Genomic DNA, 19,255 nt, shown 5'->3' with positions numbered 1-19,255 from the left:
AGGAGCGAGCCAGTAAGCGATCATTTAAGAAAAGCCAATAAGCCTACGACAATAATGTACCTAAACCAACCACCATTGTACCCGATTCTTGCTGCAAGCTCAGAAATGCGAGGCTTTTGCATTAGCGTAGAATGGTATTGCCAAGTTTGAAGTTCCTGCCTAATAGAATGTAAAAGAATCGCCAAGCCTTTGCTCAGACGAGTTAGCCGCTGTCTTAATAGCAAACTGGACCTCTGTCGCAGAGTTTAATAGAAAGAGACCAATGCTGCATTTATCAGGAGTTATGTTAAATTACTTATCTCACTGTTTTGCTATTACTTCAGGTCTGTGCACTCACTGTGTACTATGCTGCGAACATTAATCACAAATGCAGTTTTCAAGGTCGTAGTAGTAGTTACAGTAAAATGAATGTGCAAAGCAAGTAACAGACATTTTGCTTTATTTCAAACAGTACATTAACAAGTACTTACACGGCACTCTTGTGCACTGACAATAAATCACTATATAAAAAACACAAAAAAAGCACAGCAGCACGGTGTGAAGCTAAGAACAGTAAAATATGCCTCCTCCATGCAAATGCACAATCAAACACAGCAAGCTCAAAAAAAGAAAAACACTTTTTTCTTGTTTTTGTGAAGTGACCACATGTACAAAATGTAAAACATTTGTTCTGCATATATCACAACAACATCCAAGTCTCAACTGCACATTGCTCCTAAATAGCTTGCCATTACATTACATTCGTCAACCTTGAGCCCTGACCACGGTGTTGCCCTGACCTTGATCTACAGATCAGCAACTTTCAGAGAAGTTCTCAATTATGTTAACCTTATTGAAACTTCCTGCATTCGAGGCTTGTTTGTTGAAAAAAGTGGTATGCCATGCTTGAGTGAGATCCGTCGTGTCCTTACAAATGACACCTGGCACACTGCGCACAAAGGCAAACATTTCAGCATAGAGCAGACGTGCACCAACAACTGTTGACGCAGGTGGAAGTATCAACACGGATATCTTGTGGCGCTACTTTGAAAACACCTGGTACTGCTTGGAATAATTATGCACCTTCATTGCTCCTTGCTTGGATGCAATCATGATAGGGCTATTTTGTACAATTAGGTTTGAAGCAAAGGTTCAGCACAAGAAGAATGTTTCAGTGTCATAGCCAGTTGCAGCAGCGAAATATGTACTGCCATTTCTGCTGTTGCTACTCTTCGCACATGTCTGGCTATTGCAGCACGTGTTTCAAATTGTTACATTCTAATGTGCCAAAAAATCTTGCAAGAGTGTAAATATTATGCTAATACTGTGTTTGCATATCAAATATTGACATGTAACATGAGGAGAAATCATATGTGTGTGCACTTTCATGTGAAGTATTGCTGATGCAGACAGTTCTGAATCTTTCCTGCCACTTGTGCATCAGAAAAGCAAGCATCGGAAAGGCAAGCAAGTTCAGGTACACTCCCTATCACCAGTCGTTATAACTTGGCACTTGAAGCATCTGTAACAATAGCTAATAAAAAAAATTTTGGCAAGGCCCTCTGTAACAAACACCTGGCCCCTGCCACATATAATACTCTTCACGTTTATTTGGGGCATACAGACAAGACGACTGGAGGTTGTAAACAACTAACGAAAAATGAGCAATGCGAACAATTAACATCTCTGGACAAACAAAAACAAGTATATCATAAACTATTGACAAGTTCTAAGAACAACTAAACACAAAAACTAAAAACACTTGGGTAAAACAAGAGAGAGAGAGATAAAGATGCTAGGAAAGACAGGGAGGTTAACCAAGCGCACATCCGGTTTGCTACCCTGTACTGGGAAAGGATGAAGGGGAGAACAATGCCGGAAAAGAGCTTATGAGCTAAAAATTCAAGCAGCAGACATCACGCAAGTAGTGGCTGATATGAAGTTGCAATGGCCATAAGATGAAATTCAGAACCACACACAGTACATGCCTTGCTTCGATTTTTTGGCAGCTCCTTTTTCTTTGAATTGTGCATCACTGCAGAGCGCAGTAATAATGTACATACTGCTATTGCTAATTTAGAAATAAGGTAAGCTGCTTTAATAGATGAATTTTGCCTTTCACTGTTGAAATTAAAAATCCAATCCATTGGTTTAAACACCCAGTGGAACCTTAAAATTACCCTAGACTATTTGCACAAATCAAGAGCTCCGTGGCACGTATTAAGTTTAATTATCAACTTCAGCTTACTACAGCTGCTTTTGTACAGTTTCTGCTAAAGGCAGGGCAGCATGCACCTGAAAAAATGTATTAGGCTAAATTACAGATATAGCAGCTGTCTTTTCTCTAGGAATAAAATTATCTAAACAGGCTTCTGACCAGTAGATACATTTCGAAAAAATATTCTCATGAAAAGAATGCACTATATATTTTGCTGCAACATATCACTGACTAGCAAATTGAACTAACCAGTCTCCACAGCAACTTGGAATCACTGTATGAGCAATGTTTCGAGACTTTGGGCTACACTTGGCCCAACTCGAACATGCAGCTTACTACAGCATTATCAGCAACCTTTGCTGCATGTTGCAAACTAGCATCACAGGTACAAACTGCAGCCTACTTGATTGCTGGCAAAACATGTGGCTTTCCATAGCTTTCTTTGCGTCAAGTCACATATGCCACACGGATTACATATCACATACCATTATCAGCCAAGTCTATATTCCTTTGCACTAGAGGATCGCCAAAGGCACACGTTTGCTTGAAGAATCAACAATGATACTTAAAATACTTCTTTCGTATAATGTTGCTGAAGTCCCAAGCGTGACACCGGTAAAAATGATAAGCTCTGTGAAAAATGGCCCGGCAGTCTCAAAGAACAGCGATCTGCCAAGCACTATTGCCTCTGATCAACAGAGGTGCACAAAGAGGGCAGCACCCTTGTTCAGTGAGACCCTGCACAGCAGTGCAGAGAAAAATATGTCGATGAATTTTCCGAATGGCAAACCTAGGCAAGTTCAGCCAGACTAGATTTGTCTTTCTAGGTGAAATGCAATATAACCACCCCTCAATCACCAGTTACCATGTAGCATACGGACATCAGGAACAGCAGGCATTCTGCAAGAGTGCTGTATGATATTAATGCTCGCATTTCATAAGTAAAATACACATTTTCACGTTGATAATATCAGCCTTGTATTACTTACACCACTTTATAACCTATAAAACTTGAATTAATGTGGTGTCAGAGACATTATGCAATAGTAATCAAAACACAGCTTGATGCACTTCGCTTTTGGCATCATTTTAAACAAACTGCTTAGGTGCAATAAGCATATAACCTCGATAAGCTGCACTGAAACAGAAAATGAAAAAGTAACATGTATATACATGTAAATACATTAAGCAAACAAGGCACGATTCTGCCACTACTGCTGTGGTAATGAACTCAGATAACAAAAACACAGGTCTAAGAAAGTAAGATACACCGGGAGTCACATTTATCAGCATGTCTTTGATTTGCCCGCCAGAAGAGTTCCTGATGGCAGTGGTTTCAAAAACCTCAGCGTGACACTAACAACACATACGATGATCAAATCGTCATCTCACTACTTTGAATACCAAAAACATTTCACCAGAGCAACTTCAAGCTGAGAAACAATTTGTGAAATGCAAGGGCATAAGAAAAACTAAACTCCATAATGAGAAGAAAGATGGGCGCATAAGTACGTTACAAATTATGCGACTCACCCCGTTGTCCCGCGATACTTCACTGGCGGCAGAAACAGATGGTCCATAAGCAAAATAGTGAGCTGTTTACAAGACCAAGCACAATACTAAAACATACCTCACTGTAATTGGCAATCTGTCGAGTTTTTTGCTGCTTCCGTAGGACTACAAATCTTCCCAAATAATGAACAAGCAAAAGGAAAAAGGTGCTAGCTACAACACAGACAGTAAAACTGCCCCTTATGTTCTCAAATGAAAATCGTGCTCACAGATATTAATAAAGGTAACATGTGTAGTTGGTGTCCTTTAGTTTTGTAGGTAATAATCTGCACTAACCATTCAGGATTTTGTCATGTAATGAAAGTAATGAATACTACTGTAGAAGTATACTTTGGCCCCATATACTTCCTGATTAAATGATGCTTAACATGCAACACCTAAATTTTGAAAACGATCTTCAACCGGTAGTGTTTAGAGCGTGTTCAACATGTGAGCCTACTCGTTAGTTCATACTGTCCGTTGAATCACTTTTCTAAAGTGAATTGTTTTTCACTACGTCTAGAGACTTGACTTGGTTTGTGCACTTCACTCAGAACACAAAAACGTTGCACACGTAAATTCTTATAAACAACAAAAGCTAATCTCGTCACTCCAGCTCGATTTGTCAAAGATGTCTTGTGACATCTCTGACAAATCAAACCGGGGTGACTGGATGAACAATGATGGGATGAGATGGTGCACCAACGTGCCTCTATGTGATTCGTTGACAATGCCATTAAAATATTGGACCATAACAAAGGTTCAATCATTCATCATTGCTTCACATAGCTGCTGTGTGGGGCATTATAACCAATGTGATGATCATTTTAATTTAGTCTTTGATTTCCTTCAAAGTACAAAAATTTTGATTGTATGCTTCAACTTAAGGCAATAATTAAGTTGCCAGAACATCATACCTTAACAGACAACGAAGACCAAGAAAATTGTACATAAAAATTTGGCTTGTGCAAATATTCGAATGGTTTGAATATTCAAACGAATATTACAGAATTCAAATTCGCTTTGATTTGAATTTAAATTTTCACCGCAGGTCGCGGGTTCGAATCCCGGCTGCGGCGGCTGCATTTCCGATTTAGGCGGAAATGTTGTAGGCCCGTGTGCTCAGATTTGGGTGCACGTTAAAGAACCCCAGGTGGTCGAAATTTCCGGAGACCTCCACTACGGCGTCTCTCATAATCATATGGTGGTTTTGGGATGTTAAACCTCACATGTCAATTTAAATTTTCAGAAATTTTGAAGTATTTGAAACAAATAAATGTTAGTAATTACATGTAACCCCCTGTAAAGATGGTTTCACTTCAGTGGAGGAGTGCTTTGCCGTGAAAACACATATTTAAATGTGTGTCAAGTTTGCATGCAACTTTTGTAAAGGTGGTTTTGCTACAGTAAAGGAGGGCAAAGCCATGAAGACACTTATCCGAAAAAATCCACATTGCTACAAAGCCCCACTTCAAGGTTAAATGAACACAATACTCTGGCATCAAGCCATCATTTTGAAAGTTTAAAAGCTTCTTATAGTGGCTTATGCTCTAATTGTAGTAAATCTTAAAATGTAACACATTTTATGGGTTATCACTTGCATTCTACCAAAAGTAAAATCCTGCTATTGTTCAAAGTTGTTTGCACTTTTTTTGAACTGATAAAAAAGAATTTGCACACGTCTTGTTTCAGTTCTCAAAAAACACTGTGCAGGTTGGTTGGGTCATCACAAATATGCCCATTGTTCTCCATAAGATATTATATAAGCTATTTGAATTCGATTCGTAATTATTTGACCAAAATCACTTATCGCTTCGAATTCACTTCGAACAAGCCTAGTGAAAATTCATGTAAAATGAATCTCTACCAGATGTTTCCTTTCAAAAAGGTGCAAAATACAAGCCCTGATGATGCATTTCTCCAATTGAAGGCTTCAATCAGAAACTTTCCCTACTTGACAGCATTTACCCATTTAAGTATAACAGTCACTTTCGAAAATTGCACCTAGCGACAGGAACCTGTCCATCACCGTTTGCCCAGGATAGCTGGGCAAACTGAATGCACTGACATCTGGAGATGTGGTTTCCCCCGCCGAGAGGAGGATATGCAAATGAGGCACAACAGTGCTAGCTTTTACATACTTACAGTGCAGCTTATATATAGTATATGGCACAAACAGCCAACCTCGTTTTATAGAGTCATTCCCACCAGTGCCATAACACTGAGCTTTTTAGGCCTGGCACAAACACGCAATAGTTTGTTTTTATTTTCTGCAAAAATAAACTTTCAGACACCTTCTGGCATAACCTGCGAGGCAACAGCTACAGTTGCTGTTAATATTTAAGGTTGGCACAATTTGATTCCTTCTACTTGATTTGATTCCTTGTGCTCGGGCACCACCTATAGCCGGCTCAATGTGATAACAATGAGTTGGTGGGTTAGTACACATGCCATTGGCAAAGTATGTTGAGGACTAGCACTTACACAGAACCTCAACATCATGCCACCCCGCTTCTTTGCATTATTTTCTGTGTGCTATGACCATTCTCGATTGATTAGTTGAGGCACTCCTTGCCCACGCTACGGCCAAGGTACTTTCGTAGCCTCAGCTTGCCACCCTTCTGCTTTGTGCCATTGGACGACACTGCTCCAACACCAGCGGCAGATGCTTCTGGAAGTGTCTTCTTAAGTAGCTCCTCGTTGTTGAGGCCTGTGAGGTAGACGCCATTATTGCCATTGCGACAGCGTGGGTCTCCAACGGGGTACTTGAGAGAAAATATCCACACGTCCAACGCATCCCGCATGTCCCAACTGGCGTAGGTGAAGTAACGGGCAAAGTCCATCACGCTGTACACCTGTAGATAAAGAATAAATAAATTAGAGAGGAGAAAACCCTTTCACATTTAGCATTTAGAAGTAGTACAATGCCTCAACATATTTGCACGGGCCGAAATAAACGAGGACAGATAAGAGGACACAGTAAACCCCGGTAAAAGCTGGTAAAATGGGACATTGCTTGACCAATGGCCTTAAGAAATTTTGCAGCCGTTCCTTAAAATGCAACTTCATTGAGCTAACCACCGTCTGACAAGAGCAGGGTTTTCTGAACTCGTACTGGTGTCGGTAGCAGAAATAATGCTTAGGATCGTTAAACAAGTAGGTGAGGCGGCAGTAAGCTATGCTGCCAGCGATAACAAGCAGGTTCTGGTGCTCCCCTAATTGCGTAACATTTCACATAGCTTGAAAAAGATAGGCGACAGAACAGACGGCAAGGTTGTGTTCTCTGCTCCGGAAAATCAATCAGTGCTCTGTAAGTGTTCTTAGCGGCATGTGCAGAGGGCATTGTTTATGTGATCTCACTGACTCACGGTAAGGAGTATGTCGGACAGACAGACAGACAGAGCTTGAACTAGCATTTGAAAGGAGCATTGTTGTCATGTTAACACAGCTATGCAAGGACACCTCAGCGTTCACTACAGTGATTGCGGCTTTAAAGTGGACTTTGAAAAGTGCACGGTTGTCGCCAAACATCGTGAGCAGCTCAAACGTGAAATATGTGCCACATGAAACAGATGGGCGACCTCTGTATAAGTATGACACCTGCTGCCCACACAAAAAGCTAAGTGCTTTGCTGGCCATAGAGCAATGGATCACGTGATTGCCCTGATGTGTGCAGTGTAATGTTGATATATTACTACCGCTTTCACTAATACTAAAATTTAAATGAAGTCAACACCTGTGTTGTGTTCTCTCATCTGTCCTCATTCATATTGCGATCGTGAAACTATGTCTATGCTAAATGACCAACTAGCCCAAGCTACCATTCTATTAATGTGCAATGCCTGTGCCTTCACCTTGTATTTCCCTTATTTAGGCATTCCCATTGGGTGGATGATATTACAAATATTTAATGTGAAAACATGTGGACTGTGTTGCTAGTATTTAGCGCACAAATTAATGCTGGATGCATAAAATTTAACTTGCTAGACAAATTGCACAGGTAAGAAATGCAGTCTTTAAGGCTTAGTGGTTTCATTTGCCATATTGTTAGCGCATGATCTCTGACTAGTACTTGAAGAAGGAATCTTCATTACTCTCAGTTATGAGGATAAGCCAGGAACGTAGCTCAAGCTTACCAGAACATCTTCTCGGCTATGTCACTTTGTGCTAATATGCAATGCACGGAAGACAGTGCTATTTTTTGCCATAAGAGGTATGCACTTGACATCATCTACTAGGAGTGCTAGCAGTGTGGTTGCCATATTGCATGTTCGCTCACTCTTTGTATGCACAGGAAACTCGCTGAACGCACTGAGTTCAAGATTCGTACGGTGTTAAGAATGACTATAAACAGCTGAGACGCCTTCTGCACATCGACGCACAGACAGCACGTACAAACGGTCCTACAAAACGATGTGGAGATGGCATCGCTGCCTTGCGGATGAAGACTCAGTGCATACCCCTATACTTCGTGATCAAATGTTTACCCAGTCGTGCAGTCAAAGTTAGGATTGTTGCAAGGTTCATTGTAAAGTGCATCAAGTTATTGTCATCTATAGGCGTTAAAGGGGCCCTGCAACACTTTTTGAGCATGGCCAGAAAACGCTGCCGATCAGTACTATGTAGAGGCTCCCGACCACATGCGACCCAAATATAGCGCAGCACGTGGCCTTGAATTCACAATAAATTATCAAAGTCAGCTACAAATTGCTTTCTCTTCTCTCGACAAATCACAAAAAACACTCAAAAATCACTAAAATCACTCCTAAAAAGCCCATCTATCAGCCATTAGCTGACTTGAACATGGCGCACTTGGTCGTTACAGAGATCGCCGCGGGAGGCCCCGAGTTGTCCACGCGTGCACGTGCGATCACACTGAAAAAGTTGCGCATTCGAAGAAGAAAAGAAAAAGTGTTCAAGGTCACAGGGGGCACGTGACATATTTCTTTGCTCTTGCCATCCCTTCCCGCTTAGCTTCCAGCGTTTTCGTCGAGAGGAGAGAATGCAATAGCAGCATGTGGCAAATCTTTGCCCCTCGCACTGAACGGATTCTTAAAATTTCTGCAGCGTTGAATTCATGAGGCAATAGGCTCTTCCGGTGAATTCATTCCATGGTTACTTGAAAAGTATTTCAGGGCCCCTTTAAGTCTATAAGGACAGTGGTGGTGCACAGAGCTGCCAAAATAATGAAGCATGCCAGAACACCAATGTCTGAATAATTGGTCAGTAACTGTTAAAGTGCTATTAGTAGTTGTAATGCTGCGCATGTTGATTTAATGAACCCGGATATTACGAAATATCAGTTATAATAAAGTAAGTGAAAAAATAGTTTGGCAATAAATATAGTGCTAGGAATATACATTCATAAAAAAATTTTCGGAAGTAACAAACTTATATTTTGTGTAAGATGTGTAAGATGCAACTTTTATGCAACTTTTTTATAATGAGGTTAGAGTGTACGTGAATGTGTCTGCTTCTGTGTACGAACATGATAGCTGAGCACATGGAGCCTTACCATAGCGCACATAAGTGCTGAAGAGATGGGTAGTGAAAGGGGAGTTGTACTGAGCAGAGCATTGAGGCAGAGGAACAGTGGTGCAACCAGACTGCTGTCCCAAAGGTCTAACTCCCCGTAAGACACCGTTGTCAGCTGCAAGTGTACCATGCAATGAAATTAACAAATCCTGCAAGGTACAACTACTTGGAACAAAGCATTGAAATACAGGTATACATTTCCAACAAGTCTTTTCCTGCAGGTCAGGAAAACAAGATTAAAGGACCTCTCACGAAGCCACATCATGAGCTTTGGGTACAGACCGATGGATGAATGCTACGAGTGTCCCCTTTATATCACACCAGTGAGTGTGCGGTCAGTCTTCATGTGTTCCTGCCCTTTTATGAAAAGAACTAAGCAAGTAACCTCTTGTTCTCAAGTTAAACACAAAATTTCATCATGGCAAGCCTACAGTGCTTTCACAATCTTGTTCCGAAATTTTTCTTGAATTGGCAAGCCTCCTCACATGAAACAAGTGGTTTGTTTTGTTTTCAGAATTTAGAAGGTCAATTTGCTAACTAAGCTCAACATTCTGTATCTCATTACATTCTATTAATGGTTCTGAAGACATGGACACAATGCAAAATGACCTACAAAGTAAGAGAGAGATTTCACTTACCACTAGCCTGATGGTGATTTTTGCAAAAGCAAAACCATACGTAACCAGGAACATCACAGGGTGGGCAATCATGAGACCAGTCTTGAAGGTAGCCCAGAGACAAGTAGACAGGCTCAGAAGGGCAGCCATAGGGTACAATGTGCGCTCCTATAGCAAACAAAGAAACGAAGACATTTATCGCTGCATTACTGCTTAGCATTGGTTGACACCACGTAAAAAATAATTTCAAGCGCAGCTCAACTCTGCTTTGAATCGCAAAACAGTGCGTGCATAAGCCCCTCCTCTGCTTTGGACAAGTGCAGCTCATCCGCTTGATGGAAGAGCTCTTTGTTGTTGTCAGAATGATCAAGAATTATAAAGCCATTCTTAGAATGAAAAACATTTCTAACAAAATTCACGTTTCCTTTTGTTTTTATTGGTAATTATTCAACAAGTAAATAACAATAAACTTTTTAAAGCTAATTTGACTTCATATGCGCTCTTTTTTTTTTTCACAAAAAAAACTTGATTTGAGAGGAAAAACTCTCACAACCGACCGAATGAAAAAAGAAAAACAACTACTTTAAGGAGAAAACTTCTAGAAATACCAAAACAGTGAAGTGTTAAGCAAAACTCAATTTGAAGAAAGAGCAATAAGTTTGCAAGCAATTAGTGCATCGCCTTTGGGCAAAATAATGCAACCATCGTAATTCCTACTCGCTATAATTCAGCTAGATTCATTCATAACACAAGCCACAATATAGCACAAACTTTTGACAATAGCAAGCAATCACCCTTATAAAGGTAAAATAGCAGAAAGGAAAATGATACTAGAATGTAGTTGCATACCGTACGACGAGGAATCTTAACAAGGCCATCAAGAGGAGTCTTCCCACCAAGGACGATACGAACGTTGCCGAATATTGCAACAACCAGGCAGCAAAAGGACGTAAACATCAGAATCTCACGTAGTTGAATACCATAAAATACCTGAGCAATGAAGAAAATAACTAGGTTAGAATGACAATGTTAGCCATATTAAAAAACATAGATCAAAGGTAATAGCAATGTAGTAATAATAGCAGAGGCCAGAAAAGTATTTGCAGTTCTAGCAGGACAGTGTGAAGGCATCCCTCACTTGACTTACCAATTCCCTTTCATGTTCTTTTATGTTTCATGAAAGAGTGTACCACAAAAATCCTCAATATGCGATGCAGTTAGTGGATGACTACAAATTGAAGTGAAAGGTTCCGAGGAAACTATTTGCTCCCAAACTATAAGTGACCTTTGCTGTTCATGCTCACCATGGTCACAACAACAAGTTCCCTTTTATTACAGATTTGACATGGTTACTTACATTCTGCGTCCATAGTTTCTGGCCATAGATAGCTGTCAAAAGGTGCACAGCCATCATAGAACATTGGCACTCGGAGACATCAATCCTATTGAAGGTAAGAAAATGACCACAGTGTCATTGCCTTGAGCTATGTTAAGTGCACTTGGAACTGGTATGCTGATCAAGCATGCATTATACCATTGGAACAACAGTACAAAGAATCGAAAAATCAAGATAGGGGTACCAGCACATTTGCGAAGAGGTCAAATAATACACAATGAAAAGGCTTCATTGCAAATTTTTACGGACTGACTCTATTAGAGCTTCTGACAACCATTTTAGGCACTAAAAATAATTGTCTGCACCTCTACTGGCTCTCAAAGTTCACTTTTTATATATAATGATGCCAACAGAGTCATGTGCACAATAAGTGTCATAAGTTGGTCCATATACCATCTTCCTGAGACACATTGTTCTATTACACATTCCCTTATATCTCTTCTTCAAAAGTTACAATCCTCTTAAAACCTCTTGATGATAAAGATAGAGGGAATCACAAAGAATGAATAAGCTGTCTATACTTCTTTGTAACTTAATTTGCTTATATTAACTGGAAGTGGCAGTGGTTATTAGAATAAAACACTCTTGCATAAAAACAGTTCTTGAATGTCTTAAATAGTAAAAACTGTTTATTAGGGTAAACAGGAACGATGTAAAAACAGAAGACTGACTAAAACTGTTTCGCTAAGGGACACAAAGACGCTGGGCAGAGTTGAAGAGAAAAACCGAGCCGTTCATTTGGTACACTAATTGCAACTGGCCGAACAGTGCCACGCGCTCCTGTTTGTGCCCCTAAAGAAAGCCCCTTCCCACCCTCGGTGCCACAATCTGCCAGTGCAACCCATTTGTGGGCTACAGAGCACTCTTCTGGTGTTGCCTCAGTCGCCTCTTCTGACCTTGCGACAACAATGGCAACCCCAGAGGAGTAAAAAGAGAGAGAGAGAGGCAACGAAACGAAAAGTTACAAGAAACACAACAGCAGACTTTCTATTTTCACATTCGGAATACAAACCCCGGCATAAATGACATCAATAAACTTCCAGGAATCCTCATTAATTTTTTTTTTTTAACTTGGGAGGTTGCTCTAACGTTACTATCATAAACAAGTCAGTTAATTTAACAGATTCCAAGGCATGCCAAACATCACTTTGCTTTATATTCTTGAACAAGATATCACCTACTTCCCATGTGGATTTTAATGCACAGTGCCAACTACCTGTCCCTTAATCTTACACCCATCCTAATGTATTACATCCTCCGGTTGGGTGGTTCTCAGCTACGTTTTATGTTGATTTGTTATCTGAGAAGTGCAATCTTACAATGAACCTCTAGCCTAATTGTCCAGAAAATGAAATCCTACAAGTAGGATTTCCTGTAATTGTACCTTGACAGGCTTATATAAACCTGTATATCAGCACTGTCATTATTAATAATTTCAAAGTAGGGCAAATGTAAAGTACAGCTTTCTGGTTCCGATGTATGGCTTTCTGATTCTCTACAGTTGAATGACCCCACGAGCTAAAGTAACATCTACACAGTATATATCTTACGTTTCCATCTCAGCACTGCATCTCAGTGTCTATCACGTCCATCCTGTGTTTCTTTATTCTCTTTTGCAACTTTGAGAGGCCAATCGACTAAGGTGCATATCACATGTTTCGCCTGACCATACACTTCATTTTACAATTTCTTCTAGAACAGCAATCTTTTCTTGTTCATGACTAGCTCATGTCAATCTCACTTTCAATTATTCTGACTGCAAGAAATACTTACAAACTGCCTTTATATAATTGAAAAGAGAAAAAAAGACCTAGAGGCTTATCATACTCCTTTCCATAGCTGACTCTACAATCGGTGCACAGCAGACTTTTTTTTTTGCAAGACTGCTACTTTTGCTCTCAGAAGGTGAATACTGAAACAATGCATTCAATGTTATTCTACTCCAGATATGTCAGGAAAGTTTCAACATCAAATGTGGGTTCTGATATCACATTTCATTAGCAAAACAATGGTTTCAAATTGCTGCTCAAGAAATTTCTACCGATGATAACAGGCCAGAGGGCGGTCATCGCCTAACAAAAGAAAGCTTATGCTCAGCAATATATATATATATATATATATATATATATATATATATATATATATATATATATATATATATATATATATATATATATATATATATATATATATCAGTGGTAAGAAGGTAGCATTGGTAAAAGTATGTAAGAACTGTGAAACAACTCACTTGCCAAAGATCATCACATGAGTCACATAGTCCTGCCAGTGGGTGGAGTAGAACGCCACCACAGACAGAAAAAAAAAGGTGACCAAGAGTGCGGGAGAATCACCCAGTTGCATGGCGATGGAAATAGATGTAGTGACAAAAACTGCAAAGGAAAATGCCCATCAGATTTGCAGGCCACCCCAAAATTAGTCCTGTGCGCTCAATATGACGGCACTGCAAGTAACTTCGACGAAACTTGTTCAACGCAATCAGCCACGAATGGTGGATGATAAGAATAGCATACTATAAGGCATCTTTCTGCGATACCACCCCACCTCAATCCACAATGTCACTGTGACAGTGCAAGGTATTCTCAGGGGCAGTTCGTTTGTGTCAGTTTCTCTGTTTGTAGAAATGCCAAACTCCAGGAATAATTGCTGCCTCTTTGGGGGCAGTAGCATCTACGCCCATTCCGTGGGCACATAAATTTACCGGTTTCCAAATACAGAATGCGAATGTAGCTCCCTGAACCCAAATGTAATAGTAATTGGCACACTTTGCACTGCCATGGCTAGCAAAACATGCACCGTAACGACAAGCTCGGCTGGGCTGGTTGAAATCGGAGCAGTGAATGCAATGCCACAGTCGCTCAACTGAAAAACCTCTTTTATGCAACAGCCACGACAGAGCAATGGCTGGTGCAATCTGTTTCAATCTGCCACTGAGTTTGCTGCCATGTTATCCGGAGAGTGATAAACCGTGATTGTTTCGTGAGTGAAACAGCCCAGGTTATACGCGCACAGTTTTGCTCAACAGGCTCATCACTTTTGTTCACGTTTTTCTTTAGCTCGTGCATTTTATGTTGCCACGTTTGCCTGAGGGTGCACTAGGTCTGGCAAAAAAAAAGCACACACACTAACACTATGGTTCTCTGATGGCTGCTAACAATTTAACGTCTTTTGAAACCAAATGAAAACTAAAACACCTCTAGCAATTGAAGCACCAAAGCGCAAGCAGAGGGCTTGTCATTGCTTGCGTCGTCTGCTGTCGTATCCCTTCACATTTACTGCTGTGACCACTTTGGTGCTGGAGGCAGGGCATGACCATGGCAGCTCCTAATGTATGCACGATGCACATGGAAAGCTGGTTGTTCATATAAGTAAACCAATACAGAACATTCCCTGCTTTATTGCATCATGCAGAGTCACGAACTCGCTTTCACTGATTGAGGTACCCAAAAAAATTGTATTTGTTACATCAGCGTATTTAGGCTCTCCTGACTGATTGAGCCTAATAAAACATAAGCATCAAAGAAAGCTACAGCTTTCATCCGATTACTAAAGTCTGCAGCTGATTATCCCAATTATTAAAATGTGCTTTGAGTTCCTGGCTGATATTGTTTTAGCACTCTGCTACTTCAACACATCAATGCCATATAATAAATAATGAAATACACCTGACTCAAGCTTCTCACAGCACCACAATATGCAGAAATTCCAGTGAGAAGGAAGCAGTTCTCGTAATACTCTGCGTCTGTACATTAATATTCATGTATTGCAGCAGAACTAATATTAATGCTATACATGATATATAAATGTGATAGGTCACTACACAATTATGTCCTGAGCTTTCGTATCTATTTTTTCTGTGCACGTGTCAAAGTGCACAATTTCACTACAGTCGAACCTCGATATATCGAACGGCGCGGCGATCGCGAAATAGTTCGATATATCCAGAATTCGATATTAAAAAATCACGAAAAAAATGCATCAACAGCTTGCTGAAAACAACCAACGAACCGTTCAAGCGTGGTGCAGTAAATACTCACTTGAAGATTCAAACATAGTATTTATTGTGTTGGTTTAAAATATTGAAAAAGAGTAGCCTGCTTTTTGTTGGCAATGGCGTGTTTGACGACTGCGTCTTCAATATAGTCCAGGCCAACGCCTCCTTTAAACAATGCCTGGGGAATGGCTCGCACTCCCAGCGGAGTTGGCCTGCCTTCAGTTTTGAGCAAGCGCCGCGCGGTGGCGCTCGCGACCGAGACTATTATGTTCAGTTCAGTTATGTTCAGACCGATGTTCAGTTCGGGCTGTCACGGTGGATGGACATGTTTTATGAGCGCTCCGGATCGACTGCGCAGATAAGTGTTTTTGCATGTTTTGAGCTTGTCTTTATAATTATAAGGCAGCGGTTGAAATTTTCGCAGCACTTATTTTATGGTACGGCTTTTTCGGGGGCCAGTGACCAGGTATTTATTAGTTAGTGCGGGTGTGTCTGTTTGAATTTTTTGTTTTTTTTTTCTTTTGCAACCCCGTGGGGGAGGTGCGCGTACATTGAACACGCAAATTTTTGTAGTAGGGCTTAGAATTTCTTTATTTTCGTAGTGCAGGGCTCGAGTTTAGTAATTATTGAGTATAGGGACAATTAATGTCAGAAAGACATGGTTAAAAAGACTGTAAAGTGTTCAGGATGTGGAGTGGGTTTGAAAGTGAACCCAAGTGTAGAAGCGGATGGAGAAGATGCTGACGCGAAGTGTAGGCAATGTGAGGTCAAGAAAAAAATGGAGAAAATGATGGTTGCCCAGAGTGAACGGCTGATGAGAATCGCCGAGCTCGAGACTGCGTTGGCGACAGAGCAAGAGAAAACGAGGGCAATGGGAGAAAGGCTAAAGTCCGCCGAGGAAGCACTAGTGAAGCTGAACAAAGAAGCGGCCTACAGAGAGAACAGTAGGGAACCGGCAACCAGAACGGTGGACAAGGAAGAGCAAGCAAGTTTGGAAAAAGCAGGTTCAGCTGGTTCAATTGTCGCAAGGCCCAGCTTCAGCGAGGTAGTGGTGGGGCTGGGAGGGGACAAAGCAGCTGGCGTCACAGGTGCAAGTAGCCCCCAGGTGCAGGACGCTCCAGCTGAACAGTCACAGCATGTGATAATCGCCGGGGACTCGAATTTAAATCGATGCACAGAAGCCATCAAAGAGAGGGTAAGAGGCGACAAGAGGGTTGCAGTAGTGGCGTTCCCAGGACGCAAGCTTGAAGCAGTCATGAGGCAAGCGAGCGCGAAACTCAAAACTACAGCTGATAGACGAAACCTCGTGATAATTTCAGGCGGTTTAAACAATGTCTTAAATGAAGATACAGCAGGACTAGCAACCACACTGGCGAAAGGCGTCGATGACATGCGCGCCACTTCTCCTAAGGTACAGGTAGTGATATGCACGATACCGGAGCTACCAGTGCGTGATAGCAACCTGCAAAGAGCGGTTGTCAACGCAAACCAAGAGATATGGCGGATGAGTCGCGAGAAAGGCTTTGAGGTGGTGGAAATAAACAAAGACGTGCATAGGTGGGATGGTTTTCAACGAGACTGAATTCACTTCGATGGGCGGCTAGGTCATGAGGTGGGTTGGCGACTTGCAGGACGCGCAGTAGCTTTTTTGGGGGGCAAGTGTGCCCTCCGGGGTGCAGGATAGCTAGTAACGAGGAAAACAACCAGGGAGACTCTTCGACAGGTGGTATGGACAGATACGATTTCAAAGTGGCACCAATATCTAAGATAGGTAGAGTCCGGGGAAAAATAGACGTAGCCACGAGCGCCGAGCCAATTCAGACATAGGGTATATTAACATGCAGGGTGGTAGGAACAGGCTGAAAAAGGAAGAGATAGAAGAACAGCTAAGGGAAGAGAGGCCGATGGTATACGGTTTTGTAGAAACACACCTCAGGGTCATGGAACAACCTCCGAACAATCCGGACTATGCGTGGGAATATTGTAATAGAACAGAAGGCAGCAGAAAGGGGGGTGGTATTGGGGTATTCATTCATAAAAGTACAGACTGGCAAAGGGTCAAGCAGGAGTGCAAAGAACATTTATGGCTAAAAGGGAAAGTGGCAGGTCAAATGACACTCCTTGGTTTCGTGTACTTGTGGACGGGAGCAAAGGCCAGAAAGGAAAACCAGGCAATGGTAGAGAGTATATCAAAGGACATTCAGGAGTTAGGAAGAGAGGGCGAGATAATTATACTAGGAGACATGAATGCGCACATAGAAGATATAGATGGGTATACCGAGCCGACAGGCAAAATGACCATGGATATGTGTGAAAGGCTTGATTTGATCATTTGCAACAGTACCGAGAAGTGTGAAGGGCAAATAACATGGGAGGTAGGAAGGCTGCAGTCGACGATAGATTACGCACTGATGTCACATAGGATGTATGATAAGCTCAGGGGAATGCACATAGATGAAGGTGGCTCCAGAAGTCTGGGTAGTGATCACAAACGTATCAAGCTAAGTTTTGGAAGAGCAGTAAAAGTGGGAAGGAGACAAGATGAGCAACTACAGGAAAATTTTTATCCAGAAAGGCAAACTGAAATAGCCACTAAACAAATTGAGAAAGTAATCACGGAGGATAATAAGACAGTGTGGACATACACGAATCTAATTAGACTCTTTGAGCTAGAGCTTGCTAAGACGCGTGACAAGTCACCCCGGAAAAGAAGACACAAACCCAAAAGTTGGTGGGATGAGGAAATTAAGAGAGCCATAGCAAAACGTCAGGAAGCCTCTAGGGAACACAGGCATGCTAAGCAGCGGGGTGAACCGACAGATGATGTTGAAAGAAAATGGGAAACCTTTCTAAGCTGTAGAAAAGATGCATCCCTTCTGATCAATGAAAAGATTAGAAGAAAGGGAGCTCAGTGGCTGGCAGAAGTACATAAAAAAGATAGAAAGGCAGCTGCGAAATTTCGAAACCATCTAAACTCCCTAAGAAATGAGACGAGCCTAGAGCAGAGCTTTATAACTACAGCCCAAGGTGCTAGGCTAAAAGGGGACGAAGCTATTGAATATATAAGAAATAGGATGACAGAAAAACTTCAACAAAGAAGTACTTTATGCACCACAATAGACAAGGATGAATCAAGTGGTGCAATGACTCCGTTTTCACAACGAAAGTGGGAAAGGGCTGAGAAAAGGGTTCCTAGTAGTACATCAACAGGCCCAGATGGCATTCCAATTATGCTGATAAAGACATTAGGTGCGAAGTCTAAGCAGGCTTTGAGAGAGGCAGTGAGCAAAATAATAATCGATGGTGAAGTTCTCGATGGATGGAAACTTAGCAGGATGAGCATGATCTCTAAAGGAAAGGGGGACAAAGCTGACATAAACAACTATTGTCCTATAACAGTGACATCAGTGGTCTACAGGCTGGCGATGCAGATTTTAAAGGAAAGACTGCAGGCATGGATAGAGGATGAGGAGGTGCTGGGGAACTGCAGAATGGGTTTCGGAAACACAGGAGGTTGGAAGACAATCTGTTCTCACTGACGCAGTGCATCGAAATAGTAGAAAAGGAACACAGGCCCCTGTGGCTAGCATTTTTGGATATCAAGGGAGCGTACGATAGCGTGGTTCAAGATGACTTATGGGGAACACTGGATGCACTATGTGTAGAAGATGGAGTCACTAATCTTTTAAAGGATATCTATAAAGGTAACAAGGTAGTTATAAAGTGGGAAATACAGGCATCCAAGCCTGCAGAGGTAAAACGGGGGCTTAGGCAGTGGTGCCCCCTGTCACTCTTATTATTCATGATGTACCTACAAAGATTAGAGGCCAAATTAGAGGGAAGTGGACTGGGCTTCAACCTCTCTTTAGTCAAACAAGGAAAACTTATTGATCAGGCACTACCAGCATTAATGTACGCAGATGATATAGTGCTAATGGCCAACAACA

At 41.4% G+C, this 19,255-nt stretch overlaps 1 protein-coding gene across 3 annotated transcripts in view; it reads right to left on the bottom strand.

The window, feature by feature from the left end:
* Positions 1 to 6,044: 6,044 nt before the first annotated feature.
* LOC119170141 (choline/ethanolaminephosphotransferase 1-like) overlaps positions 6,045 to 19,255 on the bottom strand; it is a 32,872-nt gene continuing 19,661 nt past the window's right edge. For all 3 annotated transcript variants that reach the window (XM_037421198.2, XM_075879373.1, XM_075879381.1), the window contains exons 5-10: positions 13,545 to 13,686; positions 11,258 to 11,342; positions 10,750 to 10,890; positions 9,922 to 10,068; positions 9,264 to 9,398; positions 6,045 to 6,603 (exon numbers count right to left, since the gene is read on the bottom strand). In XM_037421198.2, the coding sequence (XP_037277095.2) occupies positions 6,304 to 6,603; positions 9,264 to 9,398; positions 9,922 to 10,068; positions 10,750 to 10,890; positions 11,258 to 11,342; positions 13,545 to 13,686 (950 nt within the window). In that variant the 3' untranslated portion in view covers positions 6,045 to 6,303. The remainder of the gene's footprint in view (positions 6,604 to 9,263; positions 9,399 to 9,921; positions 10,069 to 10,749; positions 10,891 to 11,257; positions 11,343 to 13,544; positions 13,687 to 19,255) is intronic.

This window comes from Rhipicephalus microplus, chromosome 2 (genome assembly GCF_043290135.1).
Source record: "Rhipicephalus microplus isolate Deutch F79 chromosome 2, USDA_Rmic, whole genome shotgun sequence".
In the NCBI taxonomy this organism is placed as follows: Eukaryota; Metazoa; Arthropoda; class Arachnida; order Ixodida; family Ixodidae; genus Rhipicephalus; species Rhipicephalus microplus.
Note: the sequence above shows the minus strand (reverse complement) of the source record. Positions and strands in the feature narration are given on the sequence as shown.